The 25,801-nt window shown below is 41.2% G+C and overlaps 1 protein-coding gene across 2 annotated transcripts; it reads left to right on the top strand.

Annotated features, from left to right (window-relative positions):
* The first annotated feature begins 449 nt into the window (after nt 1–449).
* wdr4 (WD repeat domain 4) lies at nt 450–24,253 on the top strand. 2 transcript variants are annotated; one of them, XM_053440711.1, is made up of 11 exons: nt 450–606; nt 1,146–1,208; nt 1,452–1,598; nt 1,711–1,867; nt 4,532–4,644; nt 9,745–9,805; nt 12,701–12,805; nt 14,669–14,733; nt 15,541–15,727; nt 17,991–18,060; nt 23,942–24,253. In XM_053440711.1, exons 1-11 carry the CDS (start codon nt 524–526, stop codon nt 24,109–24,111), a joined length of 1,221 nt encoding a protein of 406 aa, XP_053296686.1. In that variant the 5' UTR covers nt 450–523; the 3' UTR covers nt 24,112–24,253. The 2 variants fall into 2 exon arrangements, with proteins under 2 accessions (XP_053296686.1, XP_053296687.1); XM_053440712.1 differs by having other exon boundaries at nt 458–532.
* The last annotated feature ends 1,548 nt before the right edge of the window (nt 24,254–25,801 follow it).

The following is a 25,801-nucleotide window of genomic DNA, read 5'->3' as shown; positions in this document are numbered from 1 at the left end:
TTGATGTGGGCATTTGCCCTTGCTGTGCAGTATAGCCTAAAAATAATTGTAAATTATTGTCATAAAATGTATACCATTGATATTATTTGAAATTAAGGCTTGTAAGTCCCACAGCATTGTCAGTGGGCATTTGCATGTTTTTTTCAGCACCGTTTTCTGTATGCGTTCCGGGACCTGTGCCCGTCTCGTCATCCCTGCGCTGTCATATGTACTTTGCGTTCCGGCACCTTGTGATTTACAAATTAAGCACTGTGTAAATGTGCAAAAAAGTGACTCTCAAAAATTCACACCAGTTTTTTAAACATGGTTTGAAGCTAAATGTGACAAAATGTTGCTGTTATTTTCAGCGTGAGCTGCTTTACAAACGGCACCCCATGTGTAGAAGTGAAAGATGTTCTGTTCTGACGTTCCTCACTCCTGTCCGATAGGTGGCGGTGATACACCTATAAGCTGGTTTCCCAACCACCAGTCAAATAAAAAGAAGAAGAAGAATTCTGAGCTGTTGTCGCGTGCTACCAACAACATGACAGCGGTGGGTTTCTGTGGAAAGTGGTTTATTTCAACCTGCGACAAGAAACTCGTTGCAGTTCACACTAAACAGAACAGGTTAGAAACATTCTTAAAACGTCTTATATCATGTATGACTTCAGGCAGATGTGTGACGATGTGGTCACTGGTCTGGCCCGGACCGGACCGCAGTTTAAGCTAGCCGTCAGTCTTAGGCTGACGTTTGACTTGTTACTGCTAGTTGCAAACTGTTAATTTTCCGTAAATGTTTGAAAAGTGTGAGACGACATAGCAACTGAGTGATACAGTTTGGTCTTCGCAGGATCATCACCGTTACCACCATTAGCGTGTTGTCACATTGCTGCCCTCTTGATCTACATAGTGATTGTCGTAGTTGTGACCGTAATCATAGTTATAAAAGGTAGAAAGTGAGAACCATCTGCATTATATATAATTATTATGGGCCGTAACACCTGAAGTATGAGCTCCTATGCAGCATTTTACTTTTTTTAAATAGGTATATGGAAGCATTATTTCACATTGAATTGGTATGTGGGAAGTACAACTTTGAGACTATGACTTAACTGAACTGAGTGTATATCAAACTACTGTATCTGCTCTTCTCTACTTTCTCGCAGAGAACCATTCATTTTTGACTGCAGTACTGCTGAGAAGAGGCCAAAGAATACAAAGAATGACAGGTAAAAACAAGAAGATGGTGATGAGTTGTTAAGTAAATGTTAAGCATTTATCCTTTGCTAAGAAAAATAATGCATACAAAAAGAAAGGGATTACTCTAAATTTAATAAAAGAAACAAACCGAAAACAAAACAGGTCAATTTCATAGTTTTCTGGTCTCAACAATAGGATTATGGAAAGATTAATAGAGTGTAATTTAAATATATCCATGTATAACAGCTGTGGCTTGTGTTCTCTCTCATCAGTGATGATGGTGCCTCGGAGGAAATGGGAAGTGACACAGTCCTTGCATTCACAGTGTCTCCCTCTGGAAATCTGGTGGCACTGACTGATGACAGCAAGAGACTGGTTTTATTTCACTGTGAGCCTTCATGGCAGTGTATCAGCATCAGGTACAACTTAAAACTCACTCTTGTACTATACAGGTAATGATGCAGGATGTGCAATAGCAGATCTATTAATAATAGCAGATCTATTAATGAAAGCTATGTATGACTTGCACAGATGGGTGGCAAGGAGGTGCACGACCCTTGTGTTCAGCAAGGCTGAGGATGAGCTGCTGGTGGCTGATAAATCCGGAGACGTGTACTCCTTCTCAATGGTGGAACCGCAGAGGGATGGTGAGCTGAAGATGGGACACCTGTCCATGTTGCTAGCTATAGTAAGGAACACTAAGCTGCATAAACACTGGGTATATAGCACCATCACAAGTGTAGTCTAGAGAATTGTGTGTGTCATTATGTGCAAGTGCCTAAAGATCCACAATTACAGCTAATTAGTCACTCAGACCTTTTTGACAAACATCTCGCCACACAGTTGTCTTACATAGCCACATCATATGTCCTTTCATAGCAGATATAGATACAGTGACTAGATGTTCCGGTTTTTCGAACCCTAACCATAGTGTCTCAATGTCAAGCTGGGTGTCTCGAGTCTCAAAAAAGAAAAATATGAATTATGATATTATTTATATTTTTTAACATGTATGATGTTTATTAGAGATGAGCCGGATACTCGGCTGAAACGAGTATCCGGTACGGATAAAGCACTTTTGCCGAGCACGAGTATTATACGAGTAATACGAGTCAATATCTGTGCTCGGACTGAATGAAAATCCTCACACAGCGTCACAGCGCTCCTCCCCTTCACACGCCGCTCTGCTCACTCACTCAGAACAGCTCTCTGTCTCTCAGTCACTCAGGTTCGCGGGTCTTTTCCGTTAACGTTTAGGGTTTCTTCAGCTTGAAGTTTGTTTTTATTTCAGTTTGTACTTACTTATTAACCAGTAGAGTTCTGTTAAACGTGGGTTCGTTCAGACGTGGTGCTGGTAGAAAGCGACTCGCGTTGCGTCTCTGCCTGTCGGAGATTTTTTTTTTCTTTTTTCTTTTAAACAGTTTTTTTTTTTTTACTTCACGCATTGAGTGTCTGACTACTCTCTAGCGTCTGGCTACTCTCTCTCCCTCTCTCTGCCGGTCGTTGGAGTTTTTAGTTTTTTTTTAAACCGTCAGTTGGCTCTAACCAGTTTTATTTTCCTTCACACACTGAGTGTCTGACACTTTCTAGGTAGTAGTGGTATAAAAAATATTACAAATTAAGCCACACACACACACACCTGGTGTGGAAATAAATAAAAAAAAAATTAAAATAATAAAATCATAAAAAAAATTCAAAGTTAAAAAAGAAAGTTATGTTGAGTATGAAAACACATGTTATTACATTTCACTTCATAATTGCAACAGCATGTGTTGTATTCATTGTTGCAAAACTTGTTCTGTAAATAGTTCGTTTGCTATTGTGATCAAAATCATTGATCTGAAGCTCAATGCTGATGCTGTCCTGTAATAGTTTTCTAATCAGCAATAAATGTAACAATTTCTGATCAACCCATATCAATTGCATGCTTAAAATAACATACTGGTTAAAGCCCCGCCCGTTTCAAGACAACCCGGCCTACTTCCGGGTTAAATCAGGCCCACTTCCGGGTTAAATCACACACACTTCCGGGTTAGGCCCCGCCCACTCCGAGTACGGATACGGATACAGATAATTCATATGGTTAACAGATACAGATACAGATAATGCTGTACTTGCTCATCCCTAATGTTTATCATGTTTCATTACTGATCGGTCTGTATGTGTCAATTAATAAAAGTATTGTTGTCAAGGCTGCTGCTAGCGAGTCATAGGCAAGTATCATGGTCTTTGACACTGGCAACTGTTTCCAGCAGAACTCCTATTGTGCTCAAGCGCATACATGTGCACATGCATTCAGTGTAGTGCGCTTAGGGACCCAGTTATAGGGGATGAAAATATGATCAAAACAGATAGAGACACTGAAGGTGTCAAATCCTTGAAACAAAACCTTACATACACCATATTGTCCAACCACATCTGAAGTCAAACTTGGTGTGATAGTGCCTTCATCAGCAACAATCCTAAAGAACAACCTACCAGTTTCTTAATCAGATTGCAAAGTAATTTATTGTTCTCGAATCCATGCACCGCAAATTTGAGTATTTTTTATATATATATATATATATATATATATATATATATATATATGTCAAAATTAAGGGTGTACAATTATTTGTATTTTTGCTTCAAAATAGGGGGAAGTGGAAGTGATGTCTGTAGAGCTAGGTGACTTTTACCTTGATGTTCTTTACAGCTTTATAAGAACTTGACAAAAACATTTACGAAAATATCTAGGTTTGAATGATATTCTGCATGTGGGTCAAGAGTAGCAGCAGAGTGAACAGAGAGAACATATGACTTTAAAATGTGTTTCAATTTAATCACTGATGCATTAATGACCATTGTGGGAGCAACAGTTTCCTCTGCATAGTTCACAGCCAGGCTTAGTCTTTACAAACAGAAATGACTTATGTGAGCATTTGCATAAAGAGCAGAAAGTGAGATTTGATTTTATGTTTGTACAGTGGATCACATAAGTATTACAGAGCAGAACAGTACGAATGGAGCCGCTGCGCTTAGTGTGCCTTTAAGGTCCCATCTTACACCTGCTGTAACAATTACAACACAAGGGTCACTCTAAATACATGATGGCAGTTCTCCCAAAAGTTTATGCCTACAGTAGCATAACTAAGGGAATGACTCAGGGCTCATATCAGCTAGCATTAACTATTGGCTTTTTCAAAAGAAGTGCTTTAATTCAACCTTAAAAGTATAGTGTGTCTGTCTCCTGAACCCAGGCTGGAAGCTGGTTCCTGGTTGTGCTCTGAGCTCTCTGAGAAATTTAAAGATACAGGTCTGTTTAGTACTCTTGCTAAGTTCCAGTTCACTTAACCCTTCTGTTGTCTTTCAGACTATGTCACCGGATGACAAATACATCATCACAGCTGACCGTGATGAGAAGATCAGAGTGAGCCACTTCAGGTGTCCATACAACATCCAGTCCTTCTGCCTGGGACATCAACAGTGAGTTAATTACCCTAAAGGAGAAAAATCTGCAAGTTCTTCAACACTTTTATAATTGCAATACAACTACACTAACTATACTACTAGAGCAGTGATTTTCAACCTTTTTTGAGCCGCGGCACATTTTTTACATTTACAAAATCCTGGGGCACACCACCAACCAAAATGACACAAAATGACACACTATGGCCTAACACAGTACATATAATACATATAATTAGTAATATAGATTCTAAATGTATTAAAAAGCACTATTTCAAATTATTTCAGCCCTTTATTACTCTTACCTTTTAATGAGGTATTGAATCAGATTTATGAAACAATCTTTGATTTAACTAAACTTTATTTAACGGAGACATATTATACCCATTTTATCACAGTTGATATGGTTCCTTGGGGTCTTAATGAAATGTCTGTAACATATTTTGGTCCAAATACCACAAGGATCATTTAAACAGGACATTTTAACCCTGTCTAAAACCGATTGACCTGTTTTGAGTGCCAATAGTTACTCCCGCCGTTCACGCGCGCTTCATTGAATTTCTTCACTTTGACATTCAGAGCACTGGGCAGAAACCACATCGCGTCAACACCCACCGTGGGCCTTCGCGATGCTTTGTTTTAATTAAACAGTCGGATTCCCCTGGTCAGCACCAGAGTCAGCTGCTAGGCGCCAGCCGAGGCGCACCGCCGGAAGGGGCCCCCCGCGCGAATGGAGGGTTCCCCCAGCGGGCGCTGTAGCTGAGGTGATCCGCCAGAAGGGCCCGACACGCGTCCAGAGTCGCCGCCGCCGACCGCCGTACCCGGTCCCCTCCAACGGCCTGCCTTCCGCACCGGCGGGGGACACCACCCCGCGGTCCAAGAGAAAGAAAGCCCCCGTACCACTGACGCCGTGAGGCACCGCAGAAGAGGACCTTCCCCACCAAAAAAACTTTGAGACGTGCCGCACGCCGGGTCTCCGGAGGCGTGGAGAGGAATGCGACGGGGCGACTGCTCCCCCAGCCGCGGCACGTGCCCAGCGGTTTAACCACAAATACCAATGATATCAGTGAAAGTCAAGTTTATTACCGATGTGCAGATGTCGGAAAACATGTTCGGTGCAACACTAGATATTAGATCATTTCCCACGGCACACCTGACGATCTCTCACGGCACACTAGTGTGCCGCAGCACACTGGTTGAAAATCACTGTACTAGAGGACTCCAGAGTGTGACTGTTATGGAAGTTTTCTGGAAGCTGGTGAAAGGAGAAATCAGGCAGCAGCTAATGTCTTATGTAGAAGGCTTTAATGTAGACTTGATGCATCAAGGAGACCAGAAGGTAGAAAACGTATACAAACACTAAGATTGTAACATGAGCAACTGTGACCCCCAAGTCTCAAGATGTCTCCCACAGCATCCCCATATATCTTCCTCTACGTCACCCATTCCAACAGCAGATCCACGAATGGCTAGAATTGCTGTCACTCTCTGTTACATGTAGGTGTTCACATCCTATTGGATAGTTAAGCCTTAATATGCATTTCACTGCAATCACATTGTGTCCTTACATCTTAACACCGTGTCAGAGATTATTTTATTGCCCAGCCATAGTTGGGCAATACCATAGACTTTGGTTTAATCTAATACCAAGTAATTCAGAGCCAATATTGCAGATACAGATACTGATACTTTTTATTATTAAAACACTGGACAATTTTTTTAAATGATAAAAATACGTTCATGAAAATATATATATTATTTTAACTGAATATTATATTCAGACATTTTGGTATTTCTGGTTTGAGAAATTCTCGTGGAAATTTCAGGAAAACAAAGGAATCAACAACAAGAGAGTATTTTTTCTAGTTTGATTCAACACCTGCAGGTGGACGCTCTCCAGTCAACAACAAGAAGTTCCTCACTGAGAGGCACCTGTTGAACATACATCACTTCTCTTGACATGCTTGCCTTGTTTGGCACTTGGCAAAGTTAAAAGTGGACATGAACAGGAGACAGGTGTTCATGACAAGATTATGTGTTAAGAGTGAACTGCTCTTTTCCTCTATGCGCAGGTAATAACATAGAAGAGAGAAACTGAAACCGATCCCTTCGTATCGATCCTATTGCCGCCACAATCGATTGTCACAGTTCAGAGTATTGGTAGTATCAACATTTTGGGATCGATGAGCCCATCCCTAACAGAGACGAAACCTTATAATATATAAGATACATACAGTATTGTTGTGCAATAGTAGGAGTAGAATTGACGTTGGCTAATTATTAATAATCATGAAATATGATTATTAAAATAACAATTATTTCTTAAAAATAATCAAAAATGATAAAGCTATTAATTAAGAAATGTAACACATTTAATTAGAAATGATACGGTTATCCATTAATAATAGTTAAAATAATTAATGAAAACAATAACATTATCAATTAAGAATAATACAAATCTGTAATCATTGCTTATTGTCGCGGGGCAGACCATGGTTACAGGGACCAACGAGTCAAACTATAGTTATCAGTCTCATAATGATAAATGTCAAATCAATAAATCTCAATATTTAATATTAATAATTATTTAATTAACAGTGAAGGCTTCTAAGTTCGAGCACAGGCAATCATAATCCAGCTGCAATCACATACATATGCACAAATAATCACAGACTACAGATACTTTAATTACAAAAGCATTTATTAAAAAGGGGAAATAAAGTTAATGTTATTCAATGATTCATCATTTTAACAAGCTCCGATATTTCAAAGAAACACAGCAGCAGCACTTATCACAATTCAGAAAATACATGTAAAACCGGCGGTCTACCTATGTATGTCTGTCTCGGTGTGTGTGTGTGTGTGTCTGTGTCAAAGTGTCTCTCTGTGTGTGTGTGTCTATGTGTATGCATGTGAAATAAAGTTAGTGTTATTTAATGATTCATCATTTTAACAAACTCCCATATTTCAAAGATAACAACAGCAGCCGCTTATCACAATTTAGAAAAACACGTGTATTCATCTATGTGTATCTGTGTGTGTGTATCTGTGTCAAAGTGTCTCTGTGTGTGTGTGTGTCTATGTATATGCATGTGAAATAAAGTTAGTGTTATTTAATGATTCATCATTTTAACAAACTCCCATATTTCAAAGATAACAACAGCAGCCGCTTATCACAATTTAGAAAAACACATGTATTCATCTATGTGTGTGTGTGTGTGTGTGTGTGTGTGTGTGTGTGTGTGTGTGTGTGTGTGTGTGTGTGTGTGTGTGAGTGTGAGTGTGAGAGAGAGAGAGAGGCGATGACGCAGTCACTTGGTGACGTCACATCTAAGATGGCGGCCGATCATGATTCGTGGAATCAAGGCCTAAAAACTCTCAAAATGGCGGATTGACTACAAAACAAGATGGCGGAGCCATTATGAATTTAGAGCCAGAATGGGAGGAGAGGGAGAGAGGAGGCGTGGCAATAATAGATTCAAAATGGTGGTTTAACTTGCGTTATTCAAAATGGAGTCTATGTTAATGACACCATGTGGCCGGAGCTCACACTGGTGGTCGTCACATGAATTGCACCAAGGGATTTTCAGACAAAGAGAATTCTTTGTCTCTGCTTTGGTGTTCGGCCGCATGGCTTCCAGATGTGTCCAGCCTCTCTGAATATAGATTTAACTATGTTACATGAACTGTATTCTAAATACAGATCGGATGTGTGTATAGGTCGGTTTAGAAGGAGAGAGAGAGAGAGAGCATACAAGGAGAGAGCAAAGCTCTTAAAAGCACCGTCAGAGACAAATTACATTTACTTTACCACTCAGCACCCAAGTGGCGTTGTGTGCTGAGGTTTTGACCGGTAAAGTCTCTTTAAAATTGTTCAAACGGTCACAATGAGCTGGAGACGCTGCTCACGGCGCTTAAAAACTGTGGCACAAGGCCGTAACCGGAAACCGGAAGTGGCGAATCGCCGCTAAACATTAGAGACTCGGCGGTCTCATACAAAACAAATACGTTCAAGTATTAAAACAATACGCTACGTATTAGATTAACATCTGCCCAGACAACAAAGCCTCTTACTGTGACCTTCGCGGTGTTGCTTGCGCGTGGCGCGCGGATTTTCCAGAAGTCCAGTGAATGATCGTGGCCTCTCAAGCTCGGTGGCGCTGGTTCCTTGGTTGCAGCGGCGTCGGCTGGGCCGAATAGGAACGGATTCGTCTTGCTCCTCTACGGGATGAAACATCGTCTCTTCTGCAGGGGACGGCTGTGGAAGCCGTTTGTAGATCGTTGGGAAAAGAAAAATAAGGTCCGTGGGGAAAGTGAAACTGAGTCTGAGATTGTTCCACGTGCAATTTCCTGTTTGGTCTTTTCAAGTTAAAAGAGCAAAAGTCCTTTTGAAAATAAAAACGTCGACTGAGATAAAAGACAATGAAAGAAATGAAAGAAATGGCTGATAAACTAAAAGTTAACGTTGCCCCCTTTAGCAACTAAATCAGCTGGGAGGCCCCGAAGGGGGCCTGGTGTTGTCTTCAGAGCAGGGTAAAAATGGCAGCGATGTTTGGGGTCTCAGTGGTTTTGTTCTACCTGAGAGGTCCTCCTCCTTGAGGAGTTGGTCATAGGATGATGCTGGCTTTAAGCCAATTGAGTGTCAGAAATGGATCTGAGTGGGCGGGGCTTGGAACTGAGCAGGGGTTTCTGGGAAAACCCCAGGACATTTTTCCACCACCAGGGGGAGATTCTTGAGCCTGCAGGAGGATGTTTTCCCGCCCAAAGTTTAACAACCCTTTGTTCCTCTCGGCTCCAGTGTCTGGGGGCCCCCCGCTGGGCTCTGGCCCAACAGTATATTGTGTGCAATATTATGTTTTTAACTGCCTTCGCTACAGTACTGAAGTACACAAAGCATAGATTAGTCACTTGTTCTTTACAAATGACTGACAAACCATCAGGATGATAACACGATAATGTAAGGGGATACTAATTACTGCTGCACGATATAAGGAATTCAATTATCGCATGATTTCCTAATATCGTACACCACTAATATTTTTATAGTAGATTTTTTTGTGTGCATGCTCACTACAGTTTGATGTAAAAAAAAATGTATTTTTTCATATTTTCTCTTAGGTTTGTCAGTGCCTTGCTGGTCCCATCAGCTCAACCCCACTGTCTGCTGTCTGGATCAGGGGTTAGTTACATCAACACACACATGCATTTTGCTCTGTGCTTTAACTGCGATAAATGGTGTTCCATGTGCCATGCATTCACGCTCTGCATTTCAATATATTTGGCCAATCAGATGGAGCCCTGCTAGCCTGGATGCCAGACGAACTTAGCCCCGCCCACAACATTTTAGGTCGGGCGGTTCGGTCTGGAGTCACTCCGTTGGGAAAAAATTATGCCCCACCGGGCCAATCAGATTGTCAGGGCGGGCTTTATACGATGATTGACAGATGATCAACGGTAACGTAATCAACCACGTCATCAAAGTGCCCTTGGGTTGAATTCGTTTTCAACAAACATGCCTGCCGCTGGCGAGCTGAGATGTGTAGATGCTGCCATTGAGTCTGTTTTAGAAGACATCGACAGCGCATTCATTTTGAAAGAGGAACACAGAACGTGGAGGCGACGCCAAAGCACCTCGCTAATCCCTATCGCCCCGGCGCTTGGCTGTTCACAACGGACACTGAAGCGACGCTGAACCGCCAGGCAGGGCTAATAATATCACCCGTTGATCCAGTAGGTCGCTGCACGGCTTTGTGCCAGTCACACCGGAGGCTGAAGCACCGCGCTGCGCCAAGGCTGCCTCGCGGTGCTTCAGCCTCCGGTGTGACCGGCACAACGTTTTAACATGGGAGTGGATGGGAGCCAGCTGTTATTTAAGGCTTGGCGCTGCGCTGAAGCGTCCGGTGTGAACCCGGCGTTAGTAAATAACTCACAATGCGTTGCTTAGCATACGTCACATACTACGTTGCTCTGATTGGTTGTAGGTCTATCCAATTGAGCGAAGAAGAATTTTACTTCCTGGTCAGTTGAAACACGCCCCATAATCACAGCCCAATGGAGCGGTCTCAGACTCACATTCTGACTAGAATTGTGAGTCTGACAACGTCAGGCTAGAGCCCTGCTGCTCTAGATGATACATTTAAAGATATAAATATCATTGACAAGCTTTTCTGTCATTGAATCATTGTTGGAAGAAGAGCAAAAAATCATTTATTTTTTAAATTACTTTTTAATTTTGGCAATGCAAAACCATGTAAACAATTAAAATGTGAAGAAATGGTGCCTAATAAGACTAGAGGTTGTACTGGGGAAAATGTACAGTGCCTTGCATAAGTATTCACCCCCCTTGGACTTTTTCCCATTATGTACTGTTACTAACTGGAATTCAAATAGACTTAAATAAACTTTTTCCCGTTTGATCAACAAAACATGCATAGTACTTTGGAGGTGCAAAATAAATTTTATTGTGACACAAACAATAATGAGAACAAAAAAATTGACATCTGTTGGGTGCATAAGTATTCACCCCCCTGTGTCAATACTTGGTAGAACCCCCTTTCGCTGCAATTACAGCTGCAAGTCTTTTGGGGTATGTCTCTACCAGCTTTGCACATCTAGAGATGGAAAGGTTTGTCCATTCTTCTTGGCAAAAAAGATGAAGCTCAGTCAGATTGGATGGAGACCGTCTGTGAACCGCAATCTTCAAGTCTTGCCATAGATTCTCTATTGGATTGAGGTCTGGGCTTTGACTGGGCCATTTTAAGACATTAACATTATTTTATCCAAACCATTCCTTTGTAGCTCTGGCTGTATGTTTAGGGTCATTGTCCTGCTGGAAGATAAACCTCCGCCCCAGTCTCAAGTCTTTTGCAGACTGCATCAGATTTTCTTCAAGGATTTCCCTGTATTTGGCTCCATCCATCTTTCCCTCTATTCTGACCAGTTTCCCTGTACCTGCTGACGAGAAGCATCCCCAGAGCATGATGCAACCACCACCATGTTTCACTGTTGGGATGGTGTGCTCAGGGTGATGGGCAGTGTTGGGTTTTCGCCACACATAGCGTTTTGCATTGAGGCCAAAAAGTTCAATTTTGGTCTCATCTGACCAGAGCACCTTCTTCCACATGTTTGCTGTGTCTCCCACATGGCTTCTGGCAAACTCCAAACGGGATTTTTTATGGATCCCTTTCAACAATGGTTTTCTTCTTGCCACTCTTCCATAAAGGCCAGATTTGTGGAGTAGACGACTAATAGTTGTCCTGTGGACAGATTCTCCCACCTCAGCTGTGGATCTCTGCAACTCCTCCAGAGTAACCATGGGCCTCCTGGTTGCTTCTCTGATTAATTTTCTCCTTGTCCGACTCTTCAGTTTGGGTGGACGGCCTCCTCTTGGTAGGTTTGCGGTTGTGCCATATTCTTTCCATTTTCTTATGATGGATTTTATGGTGCTCAGAGAGATGTTCAAAGCTCTGGATATTTTTTTATAACCTAACCCTGCTTCATATTTCTCCACAACTTTATCCCTGACCTGTTTGGTGAGCTCCTTGGTCTTCATGATGCTGTTTGTTCAGTAATGATCTCCAACAAACTCTGAGTCCGTCACAGAACAGGTGTATTTATACTGAGATTAATTTGCAGACAGGTGGACCCTATTCACTAATTATGTGACTTGCAAATGTGACTTGTGAATGCAATTGGTCGCACCAGATCTTTGTTAGGGGTTTCACAGTAAAGGGGGTGAATACATATGCACTCAACACTTTTCAGATTTTTATTTGTAAATGATTGTGAAATCCATGTAATATTTCCCCCCACTTCCAAATGATGCACTATTTTGTGTTGGTCCATTACATAAACTCACGATGAAATAAATTTGAATCTGTGGTTATACCATGACAAAATGTAGAAAAGTCCAAAGGGGGTGAATACTTATGCAAGGCACTGTACATGCAGCAAAAATCAACTGCAGGTGAAAACTTTGACTGTATATCATCAAAGATAACTCGGAGTGTTCATCAGGTACAGTTTAAAAACTAGTGGATTTCAGCGTAATGTGAGGTGTTTTTGTGACTTTCAGGACGGGACTTTGAAGCTGTGGGAGTATGAGTCTGGCCTTAGGCTGCAAAGCTGGGACCTCAAAGAACTTGAAGAGACACCAAGCTCTAAAGATGACAAAGAGAAGGTAACCACGACATGTTGCACTACAGCATTGCTTAAACAATTCACGCTAGGAATGCGGAAGAGACTATATAGGAGTATGAATTGGTTAGCATGTTGATATGCTAAATGCAAAAAAAATAACAATGTGAGAAGGATTAGCAATTCTGTTTGGCTCTCTTAAAAGGGATAGTTTAGCCAGAAATTAAAACTGACTTATCTACTCACAACTATGCTGATGAAGGGGTGGGTGAAGTGTTTGAGTCCACAAAACAGCCAAATCCAATACAATTGAATTAAATGGTGACCACATCTCCAAAAGTAAAAGAAAAAAAAAATGAAATGCCTCCACAATGTCACTGTGGTCAAAACGATAACATTTACACCATGTTTTCAACCTAAATGCCTACTGTGATCCACATGCGAACGTGGAACCGTAGGAAGATAACAGCGGACAATTGGGCACTGTGGATGACACCACAGGAGCAGTCTTGTTATAAACATAGGCCATGATCAGCTGAAACCCGATCACGATCCACAATCCACCATAGCATAGTGTGACCCTACTGCCTGGTTGTCCACTCTCTCTCTGAGATGGCAGCTGAATATACTTTCAAGGTAGATGCACATCTGCCGGTATCCAACAATGACTGCAGAAAACGAAGAATAGCGGCTCCCAAGCAACTCCCTGGGACCGCACTGTCTGTGCTGCACCCATGGGGAAAAAAAGCTTCCACCGATTAGCTTAGAGCAGTAGTTCCCAAACTTTTTAAAGTCCTGTACCCCTTCAGACATTCAATCTACAGCTACGTACCCCCCCCCCCCCCGTTTTTTTTTTTCATGTTTGCATTGTCGGGAGAATTAATGATCGATTTTCGATTAATCATTAATATTTTTATATTAAAATTCACTTTTTATAGGCTATATTAAAATGCAGTGAAAATAGAAAAAACAGCGTGTTTCCTCATTAAGATCTTTATTACAAGATGAACAACTCTTCTGGCAGTTAAACTTGAAAATATGCGCTGCTGTACTCTTTAGCCCCGATTAGAGCAGCAGCTAGCCGCTGAGAGCTAGCTGGATTTGATGGTTCTCGACCTCTCGGTCCGGTTGTTGTCACGTCCTCACTCCCGGAGCCCCTCACCCAGACCCGGGTCTGTCGGGTTTCCCTTCCCCGTGGACTGAGGGTCCATGTGCGGACATTAAGCCGAGCGAGCAGCGGAGGCTAATTCCGGGCTTCTTCCTCCAGCTGCTAACATCGTCACTGTACTACGTTCAGGGCAACTCGGATATTCCGACCTCCTGCCACATAACAAAATCCAATTTTATCGTCAATGAAAAAATAATGTCATCGACGAAATTCTTAATGATCAATAATCGATCGTCGATCAATGATGCCCATCCCTAGTGGCCACATCATTATGGATTGCGATTTGTGGATCGCGGGGCGGTGGTGTATCCAGTGTTGTGGATTCTATGTCGTGCCGGCTGATAGTAGTGGGAATGGCGGATCCTTTGTCGCGTTATGCGTCATTCGCGTGATTTGACTAGTATGATGGGACAGCAATTTAGGGTTTGGCCAACACCTCTGAAGCTCTTTAATATAGGGCTTCCAAGGAGGGACTGAAAAGGCAGCGGGCTGTGGTGCCTTCTTGAAAATAGCACTTCGGTGAGTACTGGAATTACAGACATGTGGTGAAGATGTGTCTCGATACCCAAATCAGTTGCTATCCTTAAAAGTAGTGAGTTCGGTACCCAACCCCAGTCTTATCAAATGTTAATTATCTTAAACTTACGAACAGGAACATGAATTTAATATAACATAGTTAAAAGCTGTCAACAAATTTTATTGTCATTTGATCCACTTTCTATTTGTCTTATTTTCCAGAGGCCAACTGTGTGTCGTATCATCAGCTCCCCTGATGGATGTCTCATTGCTGTGCAGTGTGAAAGGTGAGTCTAACTGTTAATTGGTCCTTTGTTTTTGTTTTCATTTCAAACCTTCAGACTTTTGGACCACACAGTCGGAGACATTGATGAGATAAGTTCTGAATGATAATAAAGAACCATGGATTGGAGTTGAGCTCGGTCAATTGCAAATCAAAAGCGTGGGCCGCCTGCTGTGTCCCAATTGGTCCCACTCAAGCCCCAAGCTGACACTTGGCAAAAACATGTTTATTCCTTTAACCATGTGTATTCATCTCTGAAAGAAACATGGAGGTACTCGTAGGTATTAGAGATTAATTTTCAGATACATTCTTATGTTTGTATGAGCTACTCCCATCATAATATGAAAAACGTGCTATTCTTCATATCCATTGTTGCTCAAATATGGTACAAAATCATTAGAAATGTTTTTGGATAAAATAAAGATTGTTATTTCATTTGTACAAAAAAAGTGGGTTTACCCTTTTGTTTCCTTCTGTTCTCTACAGTAGGAAAGTGTGTATCTGAGGTTTCTTGTGAAAGGTTCTTCTGTGAACTAGATTCATGTTTCTCACAGTGTTTGCCTTATAATGTGTTAATCTAAGTTTACTCAATCCTTTTCAGCAACACTGTGTTATTGAAGCTGTTTATATCTTTTGTATGACAGCAACACCTCTTCCCAGGCTATAGAGCTGATTCTTAAAGACAGTCTGCAGAAACTGGCTAATCAGTGAAATCATCATTACTCTCTTCCACAATCAGAATTGGCCTCTTAAATACAGATGGATCCACTCCGGGACCAGTTGATCACTAATGTTTCTTATGTGTCCCCAGAGTATCTGCAGTTCAGTTTTTCACCCTGGACCTGGTGGGTAAAGAGAAGCTTATGCCACATAGTCGGCTGTCCTTGCCACACTGTCCCCTCGACATGACCTTTGACTCAGAGAAACAGCTCTGGGTGCTGATGGAGTCCAATGATGCACCACTCCAAATCTTCTCACACAGACAAGGCTCCTGGGAGGTACAGTTCGATAAATGTACACACATTTAGACATTGACCTAAGTTAATATTATTAATGTTGGCTGCTTTATGCACAAAATCCACAGAAGGATTTTCAAATTATTACAGATGTTCACTACTGATCAATGGTTTGGAGCACTTGGTGTAATGTCGAAATGGTTTTGAAATAAGCATTGAACGAACATAGGAATGCTAATAATGGTGGAAAGCCTACATTTTACAAATTTGTTGTAATTGAAAAGGGCTATGGGTTTTCAATAACATTTTTCCCAGTTGGGATCTTTCTGCAGTGAGAGAGTATCAGGTCTGGTCTTAGGGTGGTAGTGATAATATGTGCTGAGACGGTAAGCCACTGGCCCACTTCCACCAAACATCTCCCAGTCTCAGGCTTGTTCATACTGACCATTCCTTGTCACTTTGGCCTAATACCCTGACTGATGTGGCCACCTACAGTAGCCGACGTTCTGCTCACAAGAGTTGAGAAAAATGGAGCGAAAGATCAACTCCTATGTGAGAATCTGGTTAGGAGTACCAAGATGTCTGAGTAACATCAGCCTGTATGTACACGGTATCCAAACATTAGCACGTCTGCTGCTCCGCGTACACTCTGTGCCATGTGCATCAACCTAACCAGACTTAGCTGTGACCCTATTCCAGCCACGTGATTGGTTTGATGGGGGCTATTCTCATTATCATTTGCTGTTCCTGTTGTATGTCAAAACATGGATGGCATTAGTTGTAGCAATGTTATATTGACCATGTCTTAAATTTCTATCGAGGAATGTTATACTATAATTATTATTGCTAATGTTTTATCGCCCCGGCCCTAGGTCCAAGAAACTTTTTTGTAAGTCTGGCCATGATACATATGCCTACCGATTTTCATACATGTCTGTGAAACATGCCGTTTGGGGCTGCTTTGTTGACATTTTGTAGGGATAGTTATGGAGCCATTTTTCCACACCTGTATGCAAGAACCCCATTGCCATATCGGAAGTAAATATTATTAATTTCCGACGTGTGCATGTTTAGCCCCCCAAAAATGCATCAATTTTAAAGTTAAACACCAACTTTTGGCGCGTTGCAACAGCGTTTACGATACACAAAATATTCATGAACCTATCATCAACCATGTCTAAATGTGGCTGGATGTGGTCAAGCTGCTGTGAGGAGTAAATTTCAGTATAAAATATGTAATTTCTAGTTGCCAGTAGGTGGCCCTATTACTATGTCAGATTATCGGTATGTAGATATGTTCAGGCCATGATGCTAATCAAACGTGTGTAAAGTTTTTTCGCCAAACAACACTCAATCATATAAGGCTGACTTCCTGTTGGGCTTGGAATAGGGGTCCCCTTGACTTTTTTGTGCATCTGGGCATATGCCCAACAATTTTCAACCATTTTGGTAAAACGTTCCACAGTGGCGCAATCGTGTCAATTGGGCACTCCCATGCTCAAAAACCTTTTCACACACAAACATGTTGCACATCTGAATTTTGTGCAAAAGTTTCAGCTAAAGTTACACATGTTTAGTCTGTCAAATGTGCAATTCATTGTCAGGAGAAAACTCTTCTTCAGATGTAATAAAACAACAGAAAAAAACTGACATGCCTCCATACTGCTCCTGTAGTGTCATCCATGTGTCCAGAAGATCAGACATTAAAATTTGACTTGAAATAGCGTTTTTCCCTTGGGTAAGGGCTTGTTTGCACTGTGTGCAGTTGGAGTCGTGAACGCGGGTCTGAGGAGGATATCAGAGGACATTTGTTCAAATACATGGTGCAGAAAAACTGACACAAATTTGAATGTCATGGATTACAGACACTTTGATAACACCACACAAGCAGTATGGAGGCTTTTTTTCTTTCTGTTTTTCTTTCTTCTGAAGAGGGAGTCACCAGTTACTTCAACTGTATTGGATTCGGCTTAGTTTACCCGATACTCAAAAAGTGTTTTGTTTTCTCAAACACTTCACACACCCCTCCTTTTTGGTGAAGTATCCCTTTAAATCACATAGTTCGCATCTGATTTGGCATTATCTTAAATTCTGACAGATTTGCTCCTGAAAGTATTCACTTGCTCTACAAGAATTGGATGGATGTCTCTGTCTACTGATATCTTTTTATTCATAGATGTTCTATGGGCTCTGGCCTTTGATCTAGCCACTCAAAAACAGTTTGGTGTAGTTCACATGTTCTAACTATAATTCCATCTGTTTGCACTGTTTCTCAATAATCTGTTTGCTCTCCTGCTTCATCTAGTGTGATTCTGAGAGCCCTGAACTCCACACAGTCACTGAAGTCTTCATGCCACATTGGGAAACAATTGAAGGTGAGTCATGAAACAAACACACACACACAAACACCACCACCACAGCGTTTTGGCTTGTCAGTGCATCTTAATTGTCTGCGCTCTAATTCTCATCCCACTTGTACCCTCTATTAAAAAATAACTGTGAGGTCTTGTGACATGTATCATGTATCACATGCCAACTCACCCTAAGCATCTTGAGCTGCTAACACAGACCACATACAGAACCTTTTCGTTTCATAATGATCTGCTTCTTCAGTGCAACATCTTAAATGATCTAATGAACACAGCATGTCAAACTGTGGATCACTAAATGTTGACTTAGGGACTTGGAAAACTATCTCTGGCTCAACCTGCTGTGGTTCTCCTCCAAACGAAAACAGACGCTTTGGATAATGTTGCATCCTCCTCTACAACTAACTCACAAAGGGCTGTTCTCTGCACACAATTCACCATTTGATATATACTTTTGTTTCGGGACATTTATTTTACACATTAAACAGTTTAAATCTGCACTCATAAAAAATGACAATGTTACATAAGAAAAAGATATTGTATACATATCAATTGTGCTCCATTATTATTTCATAAAGACTATAAACCGCTATTACCCTAAATATAGCATAAAAATAGTCTATTTTTCAGGTTCATGTGAACAGACATCTGGAACCAGAATACATTCGATCAGAATCAGATCAGAATTCTTTATTTGCCATGTATATTTGGACATACAGGAAACTGCCTTGGTGTGGTTGCACTGTACATAAAACAACAACCTAAAACAAAAATATAGAACAACAATATATACAGTACGTGAGTTATGGGCATGTGCGGCTCTAAGGTGCAGAGATTGGTGATAGTGCCAATAATATATAGTTATAAATTATGCTGGGGGGGGGGGGGCAGCAGAGTCAGGCATGTGTCAGCCCATTACTTTAATACAGGTTAAAAAAATGTAAAATGCTATGAGAACGATTGCCATGCAGTGGTTTACAGACATTTCTGTTTCATAGATTGTGGCCATACACTCTCATTCTATTTAAATGTACATTGTTAACTCACTAGAGCTTATTTTATTCCTGTGATATACACTTATGCAAATTGGTGAGAGTCAATCATCAATCAATCCAATTTAATCTGTATAGCCCATATTCACAAATCACAATTTGTCTCATTGGGCTTTAACATGGTGTGACATCCTTTGTCCTTAACCCTCAAGTTAAGGAAAAACTACTAAAAACCCTTTTAACAGAGTTAAAATACATAGAAGCCTCAGAGAGAGGGAGCCACATGTGAGAGATCCCTCTCCCAGGACGGACAGAAGTGCAATAGATGTCAAGTGTGCTATATATCAAGCAGTCCTGCTGCAATCATAGTCTATGGTCAGCAGTCAGCAAGATCATGATCCACCGTCAAGATCGGATGCCACCATAGTCCAGTCATTTTCCACTGCCGCCAATTAGGACCAATCATCAGCTGCCACCTCGATCGTGGTCCACCACCATTATTAGATGCCAACAATAAAGGATCCGCCATTATTATTACGATCAGCCAGCACGATATAGAAACTGGATCCAACATTACAATCTCTGATACGCATTCCACAGATTGTTATCCATGATATGGCCACAGCTGCGGCCCTGGATCTGCGGGTGATAAGACAAAGGGACTCCGGGGAAGGGGTCAAGTCAGAAACATGTATTGATGAGATATGAATTACTTTGATGTGTTAATGACTTGAGAAGAGGAAGGAAAAGCTGGAAAGAGAAGCTCCGTGTGTCATGTGTCATAAATTCACTTTGCACCATATCGGCATCAGGTGTTTTTACCTTTCAATCAATGATACAATGATACAGGCCGAAGTTGAGGGTACACTGAAGCTCATGGTAAATCTGACTGGCTACGGGTTTGTATGGCAGTACTATGAAAGCCATGTGGCCCACTCAGTAGATTAGACATCAATACCTCTATGCCTTTTTTAATTAAACACTTCCCATTTTAGAACATAGGACAAGTTTCGTTCTGCCGCTCTTATTAATGCATACCGCCAGTTGATGTTATCGACCTTCCAGACCTGCAGCATAACTCAGAGCAGGTCTAAGACATGCCTGGACCAGCTCTAACTATAAGGTTTATCAAAAAGGAAGGTTTTAATCCTACTCTTAAACATACAGATGGCGTCTGCTTCCCGAACTGAAAGTGAGAGATTATTCCACAGCAGAGGGGCTTGATGGCTGAAAGCTCTGGCTCCTACTCTACTTTTAGAGACTTTAGGGACGACAAGTAGGCCTGAATTCTGGGAGCGGAGTGCTCTAGTGGGTTGATATGGTACTAACAGCTCTTTAAGGTAAAAAGGCGCCATATTATTAAGGGCCTTGAAGGTGAGGAGGAGAATTTTAAATTCTATTCTAGATTTGACTGGAAGCCAGTATAGCGATGCTAATACTGGAGAAATTTGCTCTTTTTTCTTGGTTCTCGTCAGGACACGTGCTGCGGCATTTTGGACAAGCTGCAGAGTCTTTAGAGACTTAAGGCCGGCAAATGCTTCTGAAACTGCGGCTGCAGCTTGTCATGCACCTGTGTCGACGGACTTGTTTTAATTTATGGTTCTCCAAGGGCTGCGAGTGTGTCAAAGCAATTCACCGCCAGAACACTAGGCGGAGTAACGTTTTTGTCGAAGACGGCCTTAGAGACGCCTTCTTTGTGTGTGGCAGTCGTCGTCGACTGTTTATTTACATCGCCACTGCAGCTCCTCATAGCCTTTTACTGGCAGACAAATCTGCCAGTCAGTGACGGGTTATACAAGTGGTCATAATTTCGGATCTCTTCTGCTAAACGCTCTTCTATTTGATCCATATTCGTTCTTCTAAAGCTTCCGTGGTTTCCTACGCTATTATGGGGAATGAAACCGGAAATGTGACTCCTGAAAGATTGTAGTTAGCAGACCAATCTTGGCCTTGCGGGCTGCGTGAGGCTAGAGTAGCTTTGTCATATAGTCAGAAAAATTGAGCGACGCACGCCCTTGCGTGCGTCACCCAAGCGTCGCTCTTGCGTGCCTCTTGCGTGTGCCTGAAAACGCAGAAGCATGCACCGGCCTTTACTGCTGGAGCCTGATAATAATGAATTACAATAGTCCAGTCTGGATGTAACCAAGCGTGGACTAGTTTTTCTGCATCTTTTTCCGAAAGGACATGTCTGATTTTTGAGATGTTAGATAGTGGAAAAAGGCTGTCCTAGAAATTAATTTTAAGTGTCAATTAAAAGATAAATCAGGATCAAAGATCACTCCCAAGTTCCTGACTGTTTCATTAGAAGCAAGGGCAATGTCGTCTAGCGCAGTTATATCATTAGATACTGTATCTCTAAGGTGTTTTGGGGCCAAGTATTATAACCTTTGTTTTATCTGAGTTTAATAAGAGAAAATTGCGGGTCATCCAGGTTTTTATGTCCTTGAGACATGCTCGAAGTTTAGTTAATTGATTACTTTGTTCAGGTTTTATTGACAAGTATAACTTTGGTGCACACAGATGACTCCTCATTAATTTGCACGAATTGGAAGCGATCAGAAAAATAAGATTTAAACCAGTTTAGTGCGGTTCCTTTAGTGCTAATTAACAGTTGTAGTCTCTGTAATTAAATGTGATGGTCAATTGTGTTAAATGCTGCACTGAGATCTAACAGAACGAGGACAGACACAAATCCCTGATCTGAGGATATTAGAAGGTCATTAGTGACTTTTGCCAAGGCTGTCTCTGTGCTGAACCCCGACTGAAAGTCTTCATATACATTACTTTCCTGGAGAAACTCACACAGCTGATTGGATATACCTTTTTCTAAGAATTTAGACATGAAGGGGAGATTAGATATTGGTCTGTAATTGGCTAAAACCTCGGGGTCTAGGGTGGGTTTTTTGAGAAGGGGTTTGATTACAGCTATTTTAAAGAACTGTGGTACATAACCTGATGATAATGACAGATTGATTATGTTAAGTAACGAACTATCAATTAGGGGCAGAATTTTCAAGAAATTTTGTAGGAATGGGATCTAAGGTACAGGTTGTTGGTTTAGAACCTGAGATTATTTTGGTAAACTGATCACACGTGATCAGAGAGAAGCGGTCTAAGTAATGGGAAGGATTCTCAGCCGTTTCTGAGATCTCTGTTGTTGGGAGGGCATTAGTGCCAATTGAGGGCAGGAGATGGTTGATTTTATTTCTAATAGTTAGAATTTTATCATTAAAAAAGGTCATAAAGATATTGCTATTTACGGATCGTGGAATACTGGGTTCGGTGGAGGTGTGACTCTCTGTCAGCCTGGCTACAGTGCTGAAGAGAAACCTGGGGTTGTTTTTATTCTCTTGTATTAGTTTTGAAAAGTAGGCAGCTCTTGCTTTGTGGAGGGCCTTTTTATATTCTTTAACACCACAGAGTATGCATGAAATGTAAAAGACCTGACCCTTGTTTTCTGTACGTGTGTGTATGTATTAATATATATGTAGGTATGTTTACTAGTGTTGCATGGTGTACCGGTACTAGAAAGGTACCGCGGTACCCTTACGTTAAAAACAATACGGTTTTGTATATTTTTAGTACCGGTACTTCATTGAAATAGCAGCAATCAGAGCGCACTCGCTGTTCCGCTCCCTGTCACTCTGCATGCAGACTGCGAGGGGCGGGGCCGCCAGCTCTCACACATGCAGGCAGCCCTCACTCACAGCGAGTGATCTCAGGGGAGACATGGCATAATCTGCATGAGCTCTTGATGAACGTTCTCGACTTATTGAAAAGAAAGATGCCTGAAGTGAAATCTGGAAATTATGTGGCGCGACCGGGCGGAGACATAACAGGTGGGGCGTGCGAGTGGGAGGGTGAATGTGAGGCGCAACTAATGCTTTGACGTCCGCATCTCTTTAATGGCGGAGCAGTAAAAAAAAGTCAGTCATTCTTTCTCGGGAGCCAGGGGCCGCAACCCGCGGCTCTTCAGCCCCTCTGCAGCATCTCCCTGTACACTGTTCATATGTTGAACGGTAACGTGAGGGAGCGTCACGTTAATTTGTCACGGCTCCTGGTTTTATCATATTGGCCTGATACGATGCTAATTTGACAAATGAATGTGACGTTCCCTCAAGTTACGCGTGTGTGTTTTGCGCACTTAGAAAAGTTACACCCCAGTCACTTGAATGTGTTCTTGCCCTATTCCATGTATTCTCGTTTAAGACGTTGATCTAGCTTTCAATTTGGCTGCAAGAACGTAGCCCAGTTCATTGTCAAATTTAAACTTAATTAAGAATTAAGAAAAAAAATTAAGAAAGAAAATGCTATACATGCAAAATAACCTTCAATTTTACTTATGTGGGCCTGTAGGCTAATACTAATATGAATGCCATTTGTTAAGTGTTCAAATAGCTGGGCAGGAACAAGCTGGTAAAACAGGGAACCTTACAGATGTTTTTTTTATTACGATCAGATAAACCAGTATCGTATCGTATTTGTGGTATTGTATCGTATTTGTGGTATCGAAAGTATCGGGTATCGTAATATTTTGGCAGGTATAGTATCGAAGTCATAATTTTGGTATCGTGGCAACACTAATGTTTATATATAAATCCAGTATAACCTGGTGTTTGCCGATTTAGACGAGCTAACTGGGCTTGTCAGCAGTTGAAGGTTTGATTTTTTTTTTTTCTGAAGTTACCTTAAACTGCAGTACACTCTCAATTGTTCTGGTGATGGTCACGAAGCATCAGAAGCAACTGCCCTGCTTACACACACAAACATAAATATATATGACATTTTCTTTTATCTTTTAAGAGGAGAACATTTTGATTACACTGTATTACCCTAACCATGTGTGCAGCGGTGGTTCTTGTCACCAACATTCTTACTGTTCTCTTACACAACAGCCTCCACCAGGACAAAAAACCGGTTCGAGCATCTGTTCAAAATGAGTTTTGACAATGTGACAGTATATCTACAGAAGAAGCAACAGAGACTGGAGGACCAGCAGCTGAAGAGGACGATAACACAGAAGACTAGCAACAAGAGGGCCAAGAAGGTTACTGTAAATCAATAATCAACAGCACCATTATTTCCTTTGTTTGATTCTTGAATGAATCTAAGTTGAATGTGTGCATTGATGAACGCATTGAAAGTGTGTACTTTGCCATATTACCTGTGTAAATTGATTTTTCAAAATAAACATTTTTGACATTTAACTGTGACCTGTTAATGCCTTCATCATTGCTCGTAAATGTGCACCTCTCCCCACATTTACTGCTGCTCTTCACTCTCTGCTTTGATTTTATTAACTAAATAAATTGCATTTAGATAATGTATGTTGTGATTAGGCACTATATAGTTAAACTTTAATTAAATTTTGACCTCCATGCCAGCGTCAGTCGAGCAGGAGGTATTCTATGGGTTGGCTGTTCTTCTGTTCTTTAGTCTCATGCTTGTGAACGCAATATCTCATTGGACACATTGGGCCTCATGCATGAACAGATTTGTTAATTAATGTGTAGGAGTGATTTAGGAAATCTGCCACATTTACAAATTTGTTTTGAATTTTCTTTCAGGTAAGAACACAATTTATGATACTTGGCACGTGAAATTTGTCTGTTATTTAAATAAAGTTTTTCACTCATGCATTGTATATTACAATAGGTTGAAGCAGGTATAAACAAGTATAATAATTACACCCCATAATTATGTCGACACAATTCTGTGTAACTGCAATTTGAATTATAACTCTACATTTATCAATCTATCTTCCTAATAGCGATGGCAAGGGAAGTACATAGATACTTTGTACTGCAAAATAGTGGCGATTGGCATGTCTTGTGTAAGTAGTACATTGAGATGGGTGCTTTGTAAGTTTTCACTGTTTCAGATAATTTAGCCAAAATTCCCTAATTTCTACAGGTGACCGAGGTTATGGTGTCCATTGCTCATCATCCAGTCCACCAGACAAGAAGGAAGGCAATGTGAGTCATATGTGCACTCATGCCATGGTAGGGCACACAGTTGGTGTGTGAAGGCCAGGTTGGTGGCTACTCTACATGTCAAGGAATGTTCAGTATTTATACAGCACTTTTCTACTCTGGATCTACACAGTACTGTAATCGTTGATTTGTTTGAATACTTTAAACACTTAAATTAGTAAAGTCTTTCTTCATAGCTGCGCATTCATTCATAAGCTTGTCTCTTGCTCCATACATTGGCAATGTATGGAGAGCAGGAGGAGATGGCAGGCAGCGCTCGGTCTGGCTCGAGTTAGTCGTTTATATTTTAAATAATTTAAAAGAAAACTAAATGTGAAATAAAAACTAAACCAAAAGTAAAACAATCGTCTGTTGGGGGCTCCCTTTTGTGACCATGTCACGACTTCTACAGAGATTTCTCTTAGTTATAGCGGCACACAAGGAAAAAGCACATAGCTGCGGAGCAGACTTTTTTTTATTACCTGCGTGACGTCAGAGGCAGCTCCTGGGGGATCAGGGGAGTTTGAATTCAAAAAGAGTTTCACACCTAAGGGGACAACAAGAAGTTATGGCTCAATTTTACCAACTGCTGCTGGGAAATATGACAAGAGAAAAAAGGAAAAACACTGGTGTTGCCTCGTGGATGGAAATCTCTACTGATAGACAAAGGGTTTCAGTCCAACACTGAAGTCTCTAGTTTTCAATAGAACAGGTAATTTACTATACCAGTATAATTGCTACAGGAGTAGACCACTGTCGCAGTAACAAGAAAGGTTTCAAACT

This window comes from Pleuronectes platessa, chromosome 14 (assembly GCF_947347685.1).
Source record: "Pleuronectes platessa chromosome 14, fPlePla1.1, whole genome shotgun sequence".
In the NCBI taxonomy this organism is placed as follows: Eukaryota; Metazoa; Chordata; class Actinopteri; order Pleuronectiformes; family Pleuronectidae; genus Pleuronectes; species Pleuronectes platessa.
This window is presented reverse-complemented; position numbering and strand designations above follow the sequence as displayed.